The sequence below is a fragment of the Hydractinia symbiolongicarpus genome, chromosome 13, assembly GCF_029227915.1.
Source record: "Hydractinia symbiolongicarpus strain clone_291-10 chromosome 13, HSymV2.1, whole genome shotgun sequence".
NCBI lineage: Eukaryota > Metazoa > Cnidaria > Hydrozoa > Anthoathecata > Hydractiniidae > Hydractinia > Hydractinia symbiolongicarpus.
Genome location: NC_079887.1, coordinates 16,164,678 through 16,181,232, shown reverse-complemented (window position 1 = coordinate 16,181,232; position 16,555 = coordinate 16,164,678). Strand labels below are relative to the sequence as shown.

General features: G+C 33.2%; 3 protein-coding genes across 3 annotated transcripts; all 3 read right to left on the bottom strand.

Annotated features, from left to right (window-relative positions):
- Positions 1–787: 787 nt before the first annotated feature.
- LOC130623129 (uncharacterized) lies at positions 788–3,933 on the bottom strand. Its single transcript, XM_057438621.1, has 9 exons — positions 3,921–3,933; positions 3,708–3,803; positions 3,328–3,441; positions 2,348–2,445; positions 2,189–2,229; positions 1,950–2,025; positions 1,463–1,519; positions 1,213–1,269; positions 788–946 (listed from the first exon to the last, which is right to left on the bottom strand). The coding sequence occupies exons 1-9, from the start codon at positions 3,931–3,933 to the stop codon at positions 788–790; spliced, it is 711 nt and encodes a 236-aa protein (XP_057294604.1).
- On the bottom strand, positions 3,708–6,803 carry LOC130623938 (uncharacterized). Its single transcript, XM_057439488.1, has 7 exons — positions 6,307–6,803; positions 6,141–6,224; positions 5,931–5,971; positions 5,796–5,845; positions 5,208–5,253; positions 4,629–4,726; positions 3,708–3,803 (listed from the first exon to the last, which is right to left on the bottom strand). Exons 1-6 carry the CDS (start codon positions 6,768–6,770, stop codon positions 4,683–4,685), a joined length of 729 nt encoding a protein of 242 aa, XP_057295471.1. The 5' UTR covers positions 6,771–6,803; the 3' UTR covers positions 3,708–3,803; positions 4,629–4,682.
- A 3,311-nt stretch (positions 6,804–10,114) lies between these two features.
- LOC130624013 (protein fuzzy homolog) lies at positions 10,115–13,077 on the bottom strand. Its single transcript, XM_057439569.1, has one exon. It carries the CDS (start codon positions 11,366–11,368, stop codon positions 10,115–10,117), a length of 1,254 nt encoding a protein of 417 aa, XP_057295552.1. The 5' UTR covers positions 11,369–13,077.
- Between the last annotated feature and the right edge of the window lie 3,478 nt (positions 13,078–16,555).

The window sequence follows — 16,555 nt, the reverse complement described above, 5'->3', positions numbered from 1 at the left end:
TAAGTTTTTTTTAGAGATGCTAAACCATAAAGTTATGGAGTTGGCGGGGTTAAATATTCGCTTCTAGATAATCACGTAATAAGGACAGTATATATAAGCTACATATGCAGTTGTGGCATTTTTAATAGCCTTTCGTCCAAATTTAAAAATATTCTTTGATAATTATTCATATCTTGATTCTTTTAGCTTGATATTTGATTATCCATTTCTTCTACTTTTGCAACAATAAGCTAGCTAGCTCTAATTCGTTTTGGTTGTCCTTGTTGCAGCCATAGCCAAACATACATTACATTGAACATATGGTTGTCTTCAGCCATCTAGCTAGCTATATTTAATTCATACCATGAAGGTTGATTATAAGGAAAAAATGTGTAATATCTAGCAGTGCGTCATGTATTTTCTTATAGATACTTCAGTCCATGCTCATTGCCTCTGCCTGCAGGCACAGAGCTAAAAATACACTTTTACCATCGTCCATCTTTTAAACTTTGTAAAAGTTAATAACTGTAAGTTGTTCTTGTTTTAATATAGATAATATACCAAAGAGAGGACTAGCAGCACCAAATGTTAAGAATTAGAAGAGAAACAAGAAAAGGTTACACATTTCACGACCTTTCTTCGTATGACACAAATAATTCTTTGTGAGAAAGTGACCAAAAAACTTGACTGGGCTATCGAGTCAAACAAAAACAAGCTAAAAATTTGTCCCTACAAGCGCTTTATTCGTGCCCAGACTGCACTGTATGAAAGTCGGTAATTAAGGCATCTCCTAACGAGCATGTTACAATCAGTCAAAACGTTTCTCCATCTTCTTCAAAAGTTTTGTTTCACTTACTTCTAATAGTGCATTTACACCAGCATTGGTGATCGACAAACATAACGAAATATTAATATTGGTCAAGTTTGGACATCGCATTGCCAGATTTTTCAATCCCAGATCTGAGAGCTAAACAAAAAATTCTACTCATATACCTCTCTCTGCTTCTACTCTACAGTGAGTCCCACAAAAATATGTAAACTATATTTGAAAAAATAAAGTTAGAAGGAAAATAAAATGTAATTTCACATTTTATTTTCCTTTGAACTTTATTCAATTAATCACAAACCTATAAATATACAAATAAATAAAAAATAGAGAAGTTGTTCAATTTTTTTTATTATTTATTTTTTTTTTTTTTTGCATAAGGTACTGAATTTCGGACTTGCTTTCACTTTCAAATTTGAGATGGTCCCTAACGACAACACAGCAATATCGCAACGTATTTTGGTCTGCAACGACCAAAAAATTTTATATCATCAAACAATGTCAAATTTGATCACTTACAAGAACATTATTCTGAGTAATTTTTTAAAACCGAAAGGATGTTTACAATCAGAAAAAAAAATGTACAATATCACAGGTTGGTCTTAAATAAAAAGCTGCATTTGTTATGCAGACACAACCAAATGTACTCACTCTTACCTTTGAACACGTATTGAAATCAACGGTTTTTAATGTAGGTGGAAGCATGTACAAGCACTAAATAGCAAAAACAAATAACAACTTTTTAATAACCGTAGACATAATATAAAAAATTAAAATGAAAACATTCTATTACCCTCTCTCTCCATAAATATCAAATTGCCTGGTCACGTAAACAAATTTTCTAGCTGAATATCCAAAATACCAAGACCAGGTGTTGGAAGAAAACGAGATATTATTATTATTCTGCTTTTTTATTAATTACGTTCCAGGGTTGCACCCTACCTTCACATTTTCATGATATAATCCATTCAATTCCAGTAATCTCGAGAATTGCAATTAAAGGTCTTTTGCGCTTCAATTTAAATAGAGTAAAAATACGAATCCCCCATGTGTAACAAGTATTGATTCTGATAAATATATTAAGTAGACTGCTAAACACAACTGAAAACATAGCAAAGTAAACATTTTTTATTCGATCACTTACTTTTCCCGAAAGTCTTGTTGTTTCTGTAAGTTTCAAATATTCCAAGTGTTTTAAATCTTTAAACAACCACCACAGACTAAATATTGTATTCAAATCAATCAATTTAATTTGTAAAAAAAATTCAAAAGAGAGGAAAAAGCTTGCAATTTAATAACAACAAAAGGTAGGAAATGATGCATTAGTGTCTTTTTGAGTGAAGTGTCCATGGAAAATCAGAAAGATTAAGAAACTTAAGTTACCCTTTTTCACCAACATGCAAGCACCTAGCAAGATTAATTTTCTAAACGTAACAATAAAAAATTAAAAAAACTCAAAAAGTAAGTACAACACTAGTGGCTACAACATACATCGTCAACAAAACATGTCGCGAAAGAAAACTGGTAGAAAAAAAAACATACTTTAAGCTGCAAAAGTTTTGAGCCAAGATGTTTCAATGTTTTGTTCTGCACAGAAGTAAAAGATAAGTTTATGCTCTCCAACTTTTCACATATATTTCCTGCAAATTGAAACAAAATATACTATATATTCATCAGTTAACTGTTTCTATAAATTCAATTGAAACAAACAAAAATTCTTAGAAACAAGCAAAAGCCGTAAAAACAAAAGTAACAGACTTAGATTGGTAATTTACGTTTATCTTACATTAGATGTGAAAAAAGATATATTGGTTAAGCAGTATTGATTTTGTGGATCTAAAATACATTACCATTTCCTATCAACAATATAATATTACTGTGGAAAGTTTATCATTTCTTGAACATGATAGTTTAGTAGGCGACGTTTCGGGAGATCCTTCTCCCATCATCGGGAAAAGTAAAATGATGTTGAGCAGGGGCTGGTAACCAAATCTTAGGGCTGGTAACCAAATCTTAGGAAGTTGATACCTACAGAAGAAGTAGTTACCTACATCTAGGTCCGAAATTAACCGTAATTAACTGTAATTATCAGCTCGTTTCTGATTGGCTAATTTTTATGAATTTCGATCCTCTGCAATTATATAAATACATGCTCAACATCATTTTACTTTGCCCGATGATGGGAGAAGGATCTCCCGAAACGTTGCCTACTAAACTATCATGTTCAAGAAATGATAAACTTTCCAGAGTAATATGAATACTGAACAGACAAACCGTAACAATATCTTCAATAACAATATAATATTTGAAAGTACTATAAGGGAATATTATGAATAGTATTTGCTAAATTCCTAGCGAATAATTCTCAATCCTTTAAAATGCGTTACCACAAGTAAGTAATACAAAAAAAATGTGAAAAATGTGACCCAAATCAGACTTAGAATGTGATTTAAAAACATTACCACAATCCAGAAATAAAGTAGTTTTTCGTTAAAACAACAAATGGGGTTTTTTGCACATACCAATATATATCAAGCTGTAATGACTGAGAAGATATGGAGAGGCAGAAAGATCGAGTGATATGAGGTTTTGACAACCTTTCTTTAATAATGATATCAAAACTCGATCAGTTAAACCTAAAAAATAAAATTCAGGCCACTTATTACATTCACCAATAAAATAAAACAATAAAATTGCATTGTATATACAAGCTAAACCCACACGAAACATTAAAAAACCCCTAAAACAATAGACTTGCTTGTTAGTTAAAAAAAGTTTAACCCGTTTGCCATTTTTTTGCAAATACTAACAATAAGTAGCTTAAACTGAATGCAAATCTTGCAGAATGCATATTAGAATGAAACTTAAAAATAAATTCTAAGGAAGAAAAAAACCACATTACCTGCATATTTGTGAGATATTTGAAATATACCATGAAAGTCAACATGGTGAACATTTCCCCAAGACTCAATAGCAAGGTTCTGCCATTTTTTACATACTGAAAAAAAAATGAAAAAAATGGAAGTGTATTTTCTCTCATGTGCAACTAGAAAAATGAATTTTCTGCTGCTTTTTGCAATTTTTACATGCATTATTAGCATATATTCAAATTTACTTAAGACGTCCATCTTGGACAGGTGGTCTTCTCATAAAGAATCTTTGTATAACAGCCAAAAAACAAGTCCTGCATCATTGGCTATCTTGACCAATTTTCATTGCAATAAACAAATCAAGTGTTATCAACATTGGACTGCAAATGTTTAAGTTGTTAGTAATAAATTATTTTTTTTTCTTTAAATGCCTTTACAAAAACAATTGCATCAAATAAACGTAATTTTGGCCGTTAAAATTGACTGTTAGCTATGTAGAGCAGGTTGACGCCTTAAAAAAGTAGCTTTTTATACTAAAATTGCAAGTGGGTGTCAATTGTGACTGTGGTAGGTATGTAGAAATAAGGAAAGTAGGTTTCAGTTTCAGTTAATTCAAGTTTGTCTATTTTCAAAAATATAAGTTTGCTTCGACAGTAGGTAGATATACATATTTGATCTTTATGAAATTAGGAAGATTAAATACTCTAACCCCTCGTCGTTGTACAGTTACGTGGCTAGTAATGTATCATCCAAAAAGTATAAACAAATACGTCTTCTTTGCAGTTAGCTGCATGCAATAAAAACAAAATGTTTAAACCGTCAGCACTAATGTTGGCTGTAATACAGAGATAAGTTTCACATATAAACTACTCATTGAATTATACACTCCACAACTTATTTAGTACAAGAATATTAACATGTAGAATAAATGCTGAAGACAAATAAAAACATACCTAATTCGATTTTTATTCTTGTAATAAGATCTAGATAGGAAAATATCTCCAGAATCATGTCATCACAAAGAACTTTAAATGGACATATTTCTTTTTCCCTGGTTAAAAAACAAGACAGATAATCTTCTAAATTCAAAATACTTTACTCAAGAGAGCAGTGTCAAGGCAAACAAAATTCCAGAAAATTGCTTTGTTCATGTTTGCTTTAATATCAAAAAAAATTTCATGTTGGGCCTTTAATAGCGCATAACTATTGCTGTGCAATCAAGTTAATTTCTGACAAGTCTTACACTAGTAATAAGAAAAATTACAAAATTTGGCCGATTGACAAATTTAATTTAAAATCCACAACATTATTCTACAATAAACCTAATATCTTTTTAGAGAAGGAAGTAGGGAAACCCTTAATGATAAATCTACAATGTTAGTAAGACAAATGAGGTTTCTCAAAGTCAAATGAACAGAATTTATGTAAGTTTTGTTAAGTAGGGAGACTTTAATAAATACATTTTCTAAAAACTTTCTAAAGTTCTTTCTTACATAGAAGTAGTCATATAAAAAATTAAACATACAACTGACATTTCTGTTCGCCCAAGTCATTATTTAAAAAATACTGTGCAGCATCCTAAAATAAATTGATATTATATAAATGAGATTTTTTCTTAAGATAACTGTGTTAGTACTGAATAAAATGAAATATGAAAAAAATCTGTGTTGGTCAAATTACAAAAAACCATGTAAATTGAACAGGGTAAACCTTCCAAAAAACAAAGTCAGAGATTTGTGTCAATGATATTGATATACAGTATTCCCCTCATGTTTCTTGATAACTTGAACTTTGGCAAACAATTGAATATAGTTCAAACAGAAATAATCTTGGTGCTGGGAAGGCGTTTTTTATCTAGTTTTTATAATTTTGGTGATGACAAGGTTGAAAAATGCCTTAGCTTTAGTTATCAGAGGTATAGGCACAGGGGACAGGGAAAAAATTCAACTTTTAATAAATGTTCCAGTTATTAAGAGTTTGACTTAAATTTTTTGTATAAAAAAGTTCTGTTGAAGGAAATTTAAAAAGCTGTTTGTTTCAGTTCCTGGAAGTTTAAGTTATCAGTGAAGTTTTTTGGGTTATACTTGTATTATAAAATGCTCATAATTTTACAATCCTACCTTCATTTTTTGCTCAGCTTTAGAAAGTGATGTATTTTCTTCTGACTTAGCTAAAATGTTAATAAGACACTAAATGCATAAGTAGCTTTGATATTAGAAAAGAAATTGCTGATTGAAACATGAAAAGGTATATACTTGATTTTTTCTGTCGAGTAGCTGGTTTGACAACCATCACCCTATTACAAACATGTAAAGTTGTAGCGAAAATGAAATCATTACATTATTGGAAAATACCCTGAAAATCTATTTCATAGGGATTTATGTTAACCTGTTTAGAAAATAAAAACGTGGAATAAAGCAGGAATCATCAACAATAGCTTGAAAGTTGCTGTCAATTTTACATACCTCCCGTTTAAGCGTAATTCATAATTTTTAGCATTTATTGCAGAGTTAGCATCCTGTGGACTCGAAAAAATAACAAATGCAAACCTGAATAGAAAAAAAAATTATCAGGTAAATATTTAGAGTTGATCAATTGCAACTTTATACATGGAAATACAAATATGGATACCCTCTTGATCTTTTGGTCTTCCTGTCTTTAATGATACTACACCTCAACACTTTACCAAAGTACTCAAAAAAGTCCCATAGCTCTCTTTGCTTTACTTTAAAGTCAATATTATTTACAAAAACTTTACTTGAACTGCAATCAAGCTTGTACTGCTCACAAAATTCTGTAGCTTTTTCGGTGATGTTTATAGGACATGCTTCTGTTTCATCAGACAGTGTCTCTGCAGTTGTCGATGTTGATGTCAATGTACATTCAAATACCTGCTTCAAAATGTTTTCACAGTATTTTACAGTCGGTGCAAATAAAGCCATGTTCAAATTTCTTCTCTCTTTAATATCGTTCAGGTTGAAATCAATTTTATCGAGAAGTTGAAATAAACCGTCACAGCAACTCACCAAATGGAGTTGGTATAATCTTTTTATAATTTCTCCGTTTCTTTTGGAATTCAACGTAGTTAGAAACATACTGGAAAATAAAAAGCAATGGAAAGTAGGATATACATTATATTTAACATAACCAGTTACATAAATTTAAAATCAGAAAAAGTTCATACTTAAATGGGACTAATACAAGAGGAGTGTGTAATAAACAATAAATGCTAAAGAAAGTTGTTTCAAAATATCCCTTATGTGTTATTGGCAAATTTTTTTTGGAGGGGGGTGGGGGGGGAGGCAAGATATAAATAATTTTAAAATATTTCGAAAATGGTCATGAACACTGTACATGTGCTTTCAAAACAAACTATATCGCTTGAAAGTATTATTACAAAGAATAAATGGAATAAACAAAATTATAATATCAACATTCAATATAATTAAAACTAAAACTATAATAAAACGTACAGCCCTCGAATTTCAGATATATTTGCCTCGGCAAAAAATTGCCGAAGTAACTTCGCAATTTTTTAAAATCACTGCGGCAGTCCTTCGGCAGAAAAAATGCCAAAGACAATGGTCAAAAGCACTGAAAACCTTCGGCAATTGCTTCGGCAGACTGCGGCATTTTCTTCGGCACTTTTTAAAATGAAAGAATATAAATTGATGCCAAGCCTTGACGAGTATCAAACATCAACAAATTCAACTGAGTTAATCCTGATGTTTTTGTTTTTCTTGAGAACGATAATACAACCTTACTTGGTCACTACACCATTTTGAACCATAAGCCGAACTAAATAAAACTATGGGGCTGATATTAAGTTTGTCAACTCAGTGCAGTGCATTGGTTAAAGGGATCTTTTCTGCTGTATATATATTTATATCACAAATTGACTGATGATTGGAGACCATTTAAGTTCTCATCTTTTACTAGAAGTAATTTTTACCATGTATATAATTCTACCCACATGACGTAACCACTAGATGTTGCATTTTCTCGCCCAATATGGCATGCAGGCAAATTTTTGAAAAATGGAAAAAGAGGGAGGGCCGTAAAAAAGAAAAGTATACCAAAGGAGTTTTTTCTAACTTTGCTAAGACTACTGACAATTCCACTATAGCAGCATGACAAAAAGAATGTAAAAGTAGGTTTCGCGAAATGTGTTAATGTTCCGTTTAACCCAGAAAAAGTTTTGGTAGGTTACAAAAACTGCTCAAGATACAAGTATCAATGATGATAATTTATTAGTAGATGATAGTGTCATCACTTTGCTGAAAGTAATGAAATATGGCTCGGGAGAAACACAAACCCAATGCAAAAATGAAGTCAATGTTCTTTCAGGAAAAATTGTATCTGGGATAATGAGGATCAACAGAATGAGAACAAATTCAATGCACGCCACCTAGGCGTGCAAAGGCTAGGGCCTTCGCACGCCTAGACTGCGTTTAACGTTAAGCAGGTTAGAGGAGGCAAGTGGACGTGATTGACTATATCTTAATCTAATAGAAAAATTTGATAAGGTTGTTCAACTCAATTGGAATAATCTATTAGAATCTGTAAATTTGTAGCTTCAAAAATATGACATGCATTGTACTCTCATCTTGCCCTCTTTATTGGTGTCTCTTACCCGCCTCTCCACTCTCCCTTGTTGGTGAACCTAATTCCAAATAAACTTACACAGTTCACAAAGGTGTAATAATGGTTAGTAAAAACTGGAAATACTGCACAGTCTTGATTTCGTACCACTAGAATTTGCTGCATTCTTTCATAGCGAGTGCGCAACTATTCTCAGTTTGGAGGGCTAAGGCTGCACACCGAATTTGAAATTAATTACATATAATTACATTGTTTGTAAATTTAGCGCTTGTTCACTCTTTTCCTTGTACCTATACATATAATAATAGTCAATACGTCAATTAAAAAATGCAAAGTTTTTAATAAAATTCCATTCATTTATCTAATTTTACACACATTTTTGCAAAAATTTACAAACTTCTTGCTTCCTAGTTTTCTGTAAAGCTTTCAAATGCTAAAACATTTCTGATTGACAATTTTATACTGAAATCGACTCATTTTGAGGGTTGTATGGCTAAGGCATATTTGGATACAGGATCAGTGGCAGAAATTTCAAAAAAAATTAAAAGCTCACAGAAATTTTTGTTTAACTATTGCTGGGTTTAAGAATTGTGAAGAATATTTGATTTAAGAGACAGAAAAAAACAATATTTATAAATTGTATTACTTAATTTAACCAAAAATGGATGTAAACTGTTTTTATTAATTATGGCAGTGGCATATGTTTTTATTTAGAGACAAAAAAGCTTTCCCTATTACTGTAGGAGGCAAACTGAGCTACGCCCTATTTACCCCTATTCTGTGTTTTTTTTAATTTTTCCTGTTTTACATTTTCAGGCCATTTCTTAAGTAAAACTATGCCAGAGCTACAAAAGGCACCCGCTAAAAAAATTACGAGTGCTATGGTGTGCAAAAAATCGCACTCGTAAGCAAAATTTACAAGTGCGATGTAAATATTTGCAAGTGTGTTTCACACTAACTATTTTTTGTTTTCCATAACATAACAGCTGTATAGAAATGATGTTTGAATACTAAGGAATGGTCTCCATGATTGCTTCAATTTGTATAATATTTTATTTGAATTAATCTCTATACGATTTTAGAAAGTGAAAATACCAATGTGGATCGTTTAAAGATCATAAAACGACATGGTAGAAAGCAAAAATATCGACGTAGATTGTTTAAAAATCAGGAAAACTGAATCGTAGAAAGCGAAGAGATTGATGTAGGTCGTTTAAAAATCATGTAAACGGAATCATAGACAGCAAAAAGATTGCTGTAGATCATGTAAAAATCATAAAACAGCATCATAGAAAGCGAAAATATCGCTGTAGATCGTTTAAATATCACAAAAGCTTTTTTCATCAATCTATAGCTAATATTGTAGAAAAAGAAAAAATTCACGAGTGCAATAAAAAGCACTCGTAAATTTTTTTACGAGTGTGCGGGCGAGTGCACGTGCAATCGCACTTGTCTCAAGGAATGGCCTGCATTTTAGTTCCAAACTTGTGGACTCAATATGGCTCATATAATGGTATTTTACCTGTATTATCCCCTAAGCTATATATATATATATATATATATATATATATATATATATATATATATATATATATATATATATATATATATATATATATATATATATATATATATATATATATATATATATATATATATATATATATATATATATATATATATATATATATATATATATATATATATATATATATATATATATATATATATATATATATATATATATATATATATATATATATATATATATATATATATATATATATATATATATATATATATATATATATATATATATATATATATATAGAAAGTATCATATAATTCTATCCTTAGTTAATTGTCTTAAAATCTGCTTTGTGATATTCCCAAGACTATATGAAGGAACATCATTTCCAAAAAGAGTAAAAAGTTGATGGTTTGAAGATTGTAATGCATAACATTTATATTGATCTGTGCAGCTGTAAGTTTCTATAACTTCATGAGGAAACTTCTTGCATTTCATTTCTTCATCTATTCTTACAAAAATATCACCAACAACTGTTCGATAAAACGAAACCAATGCGCACTTTCTTTTCTCCTTCTCAGATAAATAAACTTGATCAGCACCTGTCATATTACCATGTGGATGAAAAGAGGATAAACATTTTCCTTCGGTTACATTTACAAGTACAAATCCTAACAAATTGATGTCAAGTTTTATCTCAGGTGGAAACCATCTAGGATACAATCGAGAGCATGATTGAAGTATTTGTGTCAAGGGCATCCAATATTTTTTCGCATATTTATGTAGCACATCTTGTAGTGAGGGTTCAGGCCCACATACAATCATAACTTTTATATTTTCGAGCAAATTGATGGCAATAAGTCTATGTGGAACTGTTGGGCTACCATTTGGGAGATATATTGGAATGTCTGATGCAGAAAGTAAAGGTATAGTTTCCATTAGATGAAGCATTAGTGATGTTTCAATGGGAAGAAGTTGCCAAAATTTTTCCGTTCCAGCAATGACTTTTCCATGCAAAATTAAACAACCAAACTCACTTTGACATTCTTCAGTATAAGCATTTAATGTGTTTTGTATCACAGCTATTTCAGAACATAAGACAATATCGGTTGTTTGAGTAACGTTGCTCAAAAGTTGCGTTGGGTTTAAACATTTCATAACAAGTGGAAGTGACAGCTTTGTTTTCTTTTTAAGCTTTTCAACATTATTTATTTTTGTGAATTCGTTTTCACCTATTGTCATTACCATGCATTTGTACACATTCTCAACCATTAAGTTTAAATGATATTCTGTAACATTTCTGTCAAAATTTATGATTATAATTTTAATTTTATGAAATTCTTTCCAGGTAATACTGGCATTGTCAGCTGTTGTAAAACCCAATTCTGTAAGATTATTTTTTGCAAACATGTGGACACCATTTAAAGAACCCATGACAGGAAATGGCAAATTTGGAAGATTGCCATTTGACCGAGAAAATAAAGGAATACCGTCTAATGTAAGACAAATAACGTAAAATCGCCTAGTTGAGCGATCGTTAGAAATCCATTCCTCCATAACCATTCTAATACAAGAGTTAAAAAACGGAAAGACTTAGCTAGTTAGCTCCTTCACGAATACTCAGATTACTCCCACAAGTGTCGATTATGGCGTATCTTGTTATGATCGCAAGGGTTCTGTTCTGCAACAAGTTTTGTGGGGGGTTAGGCGAAGGGTTTAAAGTCGAATGTTTAGCAGATATTTCGTCAAAAGTGCGGCCCTTTTCCATATATATAGGCTCTAGAGAGAAAGGGGGTCAAAGTTTAAATACGCTAAAGTTTTGGCTAAAAGAAAAGGACGATTATGCGCAGTATAATTGAGTTTAATGGAGGTCGTAGTTACCAGTGCTCCTTGATTACTCGATGTTCATCATTTAAGCTCGAATCTCGCACGAGACAAACCTGGTTGTGTGCTTGCAATCGTCTTCAATTACCATGGCCTCTCGATCCAAACAGCCGAGTATGTTTTTTATACAGGACGAGGATCCGTTACTAAGTAGTACGGCAATGTCATCGGTCGTGGCAAGGGAGGGCTTGAAACAGGAGCTGGTGAACTTATTTAACGAAAAATTTGAAGCCTTACAAGCCCAGTTTGGTCATCTCTAGAGACAGGGTTAGATCTCTCCAAACTTTATAAGAGATGAGAGAGAAGAATCTGCTACCGCCCTGCTCTCTGGCCCCAACGAGGCAGCTGTGAAAGTCACCAAATGTTGTGCTCCAGTTTTGGGTTGTCTTGTTCAAAAAGTTTTGAATTCACAGTACATTGACTTAAAACTTCTGATATCAGTTAATCTAGCTAACCTACCCGCGTCGGGAAATCATTCAAAAATACCTCATAAAAGTGGATTTGGCTGACATTACGGGTTACGCCTCTTGGGCTGAAGTCTCTACAGTGTTTTGTTTCCCCAATGCATGCAAGACATTGTGGATTATAGTTTACTTATGGCATAGTCATAAGACTATGCTTATGGCAAAGGCAGCCAGGGAGGTGAGAGATAACGGGTGCCTAGATTATGACTGCATATTTAGAGCATCTAGTACCGTAGCTTAGTGGTTATAACTCTTGTGCTTTGTGCGGGAGACCTGGGTTCGATTCCTCTTGTGCCATGTGAGGGACATCGGGGAGATGACACAATTTGCGGGTCGTTAGATGTTGCAGGAGTTGTCTGGTACAGTTGGACCCTAATTAGGTCCGCATAGCTTGAAATGAGCATTGAATACTCTGAGACGCCTCAATTTAGCCACTGATTTAGGTGAGTACGTATTGGACGGTCTACAAAACGGATCTAGCATTGGTTGAAATGCGAAGCGAAGCGACCTAATATCCGCATCAAAAACAACCCATCGGCTCATCAAGCTCCATAAGTTGTAGAAAAATATTTGAAGGAGGAAAAAGATAGACACAGTGCAGTGGGAATTGATATAAGGGACAGCAAGAAAGAAATTATCACTTATATCAAAAAGAGAAAAAAAGGATCGAGGTTGGCAGAGCAGTTAACTGCCGTTAGAATCTGAGGACCTTAGGAGCTAAATTTCGCATTACCTGGACGACGCATGCAAATTTGTCTGCGTGCCAAAATGACCTAAACACCTGTTTAAGGATGTTAAGATCTTTACCTATACCTGTCGCTAAACACAAGACTGTGCAACCTTTCACAATAATGACTTATTTAAGCATAAAATTAAATTCACAGTTTCTTTAAACAAAAATACCAGCCCTTGAAAACACAGGAAGTTACCTGCAACAGGTCTTAACAGCCAGTAGTCTAAGGACAAGAATGCTGCTATCCTTATTAGGCAAACTGCAATGTCAAATAGTTCATCTAAACAGACCGTTTTTAAGTAGACTAATATCAAAAGCTAATTCCGTAAAAGAAATGTCTCATTTTGTGCGCTTGTCTATATCAGAAAAGGAAGACCTGAAATGGTGCCTTTATCTTCTGTCATATTGGAACAGAATCAACTTATGCCACATTTGATGGTATCGTTGGACGTAGCTGCGTCAGAGGATGTAGTGTTATCATTGGCAACGAATGTCGCTTTAGAAATCTTTAATGCTTCAATGAGTTATAATATCAAATTACAATCGTCGTGGATCCCGAGGAAGGCAAATAACAAAGGAATTCCGACAACTGGGGGATAGATTATGAATCATTTGATTACATTCAACAGAAGCTTGGCATTTTTACAGTCGATCGTTTCGCCGATGACATAAATAAGAAAATTAACAACTTTAACTCAAAATATTTTTGTCCGAATTCACGTGGTGTTAACGCCTTCACTTACAATTGGTTCGGTGATTTTAATTGGTTGTTCCCCCTATTTCGTTAGTGAGCGATGTTTTAAATCATCTAAAACTTTGTAACGGTCAAGGCGCTCTATTAGTTTTACGAACTTGCAAAAGATTACTTGTTATTAGATCCTTATTTTTATAATTATACCACCAGTAAAACCGTATTTGAAGGCTTTGCTAAATTTAAATCTTTAGCTTTGTTAGTGAAATCAGATTAAAAAATCAAATCCTGTTATTTTCTCTGTGACGAATTTGACACAAGGACAACTGCCACATGGGTGAAAAATGCCTTAGCAGACTTGTGTATATTACTTAACTGCCGAACTGGGACCGCCGGACGGGCGTATGTCTTAAATCGCCGGACGAACGTGTGCATTAAAATAGCCAGAACCACTAAAAAAATCATATATAGGAGGCTTATTTACATTCTTTTATTCTTAACAGATCACATCAATATTGGTATTTAAGAAAAACTAGACGCGATACAAAACACTGCACTTAAGTCGAAAGCAGCAAATTTACCACAACTTTTATGGCGCCGTAGATTAGTGGTTATAGCTCTCGTACTCTGTGCGGGAGACCGGGGTTCGATTCCTCTTGACGGCGATTCAACATGGGCGAGTGAATGTTACCATAGCCCCGGGTTAACCCAAGCCATGTGAGGGAAATTGGGAAGATGGCACACTGTGTGGGCCGTTGGATGTTGCCGGGAGTTGTCTAGTAGAGCGCGGGCCCTAATTGGGTCTGCGTCGCTCAAAATGAGCATTAAATACTCTAGGACTCTCCATCTAAGCCATGGCCCCTCCTGGAAATAATAGACAGGGTATATCCCTCGATATTTGTGAGGCTAGCCATGTAAAATATGCACATCTATCTATCTATCTAAAAGCGGCTTACGCGAAGGAAACTATTATTAAATACAAAAGAGCTTAGCAAAAGCGGGTAGATTGGAGATCTAAATATACAGAAGTCAACCATTGTCCTGCCGACCCATTTTTCGTATGTATTTACTTTAACAACTTGGTCATGGAAGGATGTTCTAACAATTTTTTAATTTGTCGTTTAGCGAAAACAAAGACAGGCCACAATGTGTTAGGGCACCTTTCTTCATCCTACGAAAGTGCCAGCAAAACATTTCACGAACATTTGAATACTATTCAAAAAGTACCGGAAAATTTTGGGTTACATTCTTTACGCTCAGCTGGAGCTAGTGCTGCTGCAAATAACGGCGTCACTGACAGAATGGTAAGTAAACACGGCAGGTGGTCATCAAGTTCCAGTAGGGACGGATACATAAAAGATAGCAAATCTCAACGACTCTCGCAAAGATTTAGAATTGTAACAAAAATTAGTCCTCTTTTAACTCTCCTACCAATATAACAAGTTACTCCAATACTGAAAAGAAGTATGAAAATCAGTTTAAAGGTTTGTGGTAGACATACGCCTAACTAGGATTTGTGTTAACTTCTGTTTCGCCGTCTGCTCTCATATCTCAAAAAGGCCAAAATCCCTGGGAATGAACCCTCATCAAGGTGACTTAGAAAAGCCGAGCAAAAAAAGTACTTTGAATGGCAGCTATTATGGTAATTAACATTAATTTTTAGAACATCGTATGTTTTTTGACAACCTACTTCTCAGGGTTTTTTCCCTTGTGACATCGAGGCCGCGGTATAAGCGATAGCGGCTTTGACTGTAAACAACAAACCCTGGACACGAGCATGGTTTTTTCAATAACATTCAACTGAATAAGTAAAATTTATTTAATTAGTTTGCACTATTATTAAAGTCTTAACATCCAAGGTGTTAATTTAAGGGACAAAAAATGACCAAACTTCAAATTATCAAATATGTTGAATTTTATATTAATAATAAGTCTCTCTTTCTTTTCTTATTTTTCAGCCATTCCCAGGGTCTTGTGTCCCCTGAGCTGTTATTACAGAGTGGCAAACTACTAACAATGAATATTATCGCCGCTATCAACTTATCAACAAGGCAAAATTCCATTTTTGAATTAATTTTGTCGTAAATTCATGACAAATAAACTTTCAAAAATTGTTTGCAGTTTACATCAATAATGATGTACTCTTTTGTGCTTAATTGTAGGGGGGGGGGGTCGAATAAGCAGGGGGGGGGTGGGTACTCCAGGGAAAATTTCTTAAAGTGGGGGGGGGGGATAAAACGACTAACTTTAAATAAACTAACACTAGTGAAACAACTAAAAATAAAGATAACAATGCTTTTGACATGTTTAAGGAATAAACTGTGCTGACATTTTGTTGATATTTGTTATTTTTAACCTGTAAATAGTATTTGTTCTTGAGATTTGTTCCAAAAGAGAGTTGTGTTTTGATTATAAGAAAAGATGCTGCTTTGTGATATCCGACAAACTTATTATGGGGGGTGATAATAAAATGAGGAGGTGGGTCTCATTCTCAAAATTCGATAAAATGGAGGGGGTCATTATAAAATGATTTTAGGGGTGAAAAATTCGAAAAAGTGCAATTTGACCTCCCCCCCTCTACAATTAAACACAAAAGAGTAACTTGTCTAATTGTTCTTCACCTGCTGTCGTCTCTTCGCCTAACAAATTAAAGTCAGTGTCCATATTTTTATAATTTTAATCATCTGAAAGTTTAAAACTTAAAGATTAATCCGTGTCATTATTTTTCTGTAATTGCTTGATGAAATTCATAATAAGCGCCTTTTTTGACCATAGTCATGATAAACTTTATTTAGAGACGGGTGTTTATTGGAGATTGGGCGTATATACTATTTTTTTCAATATTTCAAGTTCAGAAGTGGTCTTTTACTGGAGGCAGGCTTTTTCTGGAGGCTGGTCGTTTATTACAGCATTCACGTTATTTTATAAATTCATTGACTGCTACACTGTAGCTGACGTAAGAAAGGAAAGAATAGTAT

What these genes read in the sequence shown, in the direction of transcription:
- LOC130623129 (XM_057438621.1), bottom strand. An exon ending in TTACAGCTTGATATATATTG is followed by an intron (nt 2,446 to 3,327) that starts GTATGTGCAAAA and finishes TTCAATTTGCAG; the next exon opens with GAAATATATGTGAAAAGTTG. An exon ending in ATTTCAATACGTGTTCAAAG is followed by an intron (nt 1,270 to 1,462) that starts GTAAGAGTGAGT and finishes TGGTCGTTGCAG; the next exon opens with ACCAAAATACGTTGCGATAT.
- LOC130624013 (XM_057439569.1), bottom strand. Translation starts at nt 11,368, where the DNA reads ATGGTTATGGAGGAATGGATTTCTAACGATCGCTCAACTAGGCGATTT.
- LOC130623938 (XM_057439488.1), bottom strand. Translation starts at nt 6,770, where the DNA reads ATGTTTCTAACTACGTTGAATTCCAAAAGAAACGGAGAAATTATAAAA. An exon ending in GAATTACGCTTAAACGGGAG is followed by an intron (nt 5,972 to 6,140) that starts GTATGTAAAATT and finishes TGTTTGTAATAG; the next exon opens with GGTGATGGTTGTCAAACCAG. An exon ending in TGACTTGGGCGAACAGAAAT is followed by an intron (nt 4,727 to 5,207) that starts GTCAGTTGTATG and finishes TTTTTTAACCAG; the next exon opens with GGAAAAAGAAATATGTCCAT.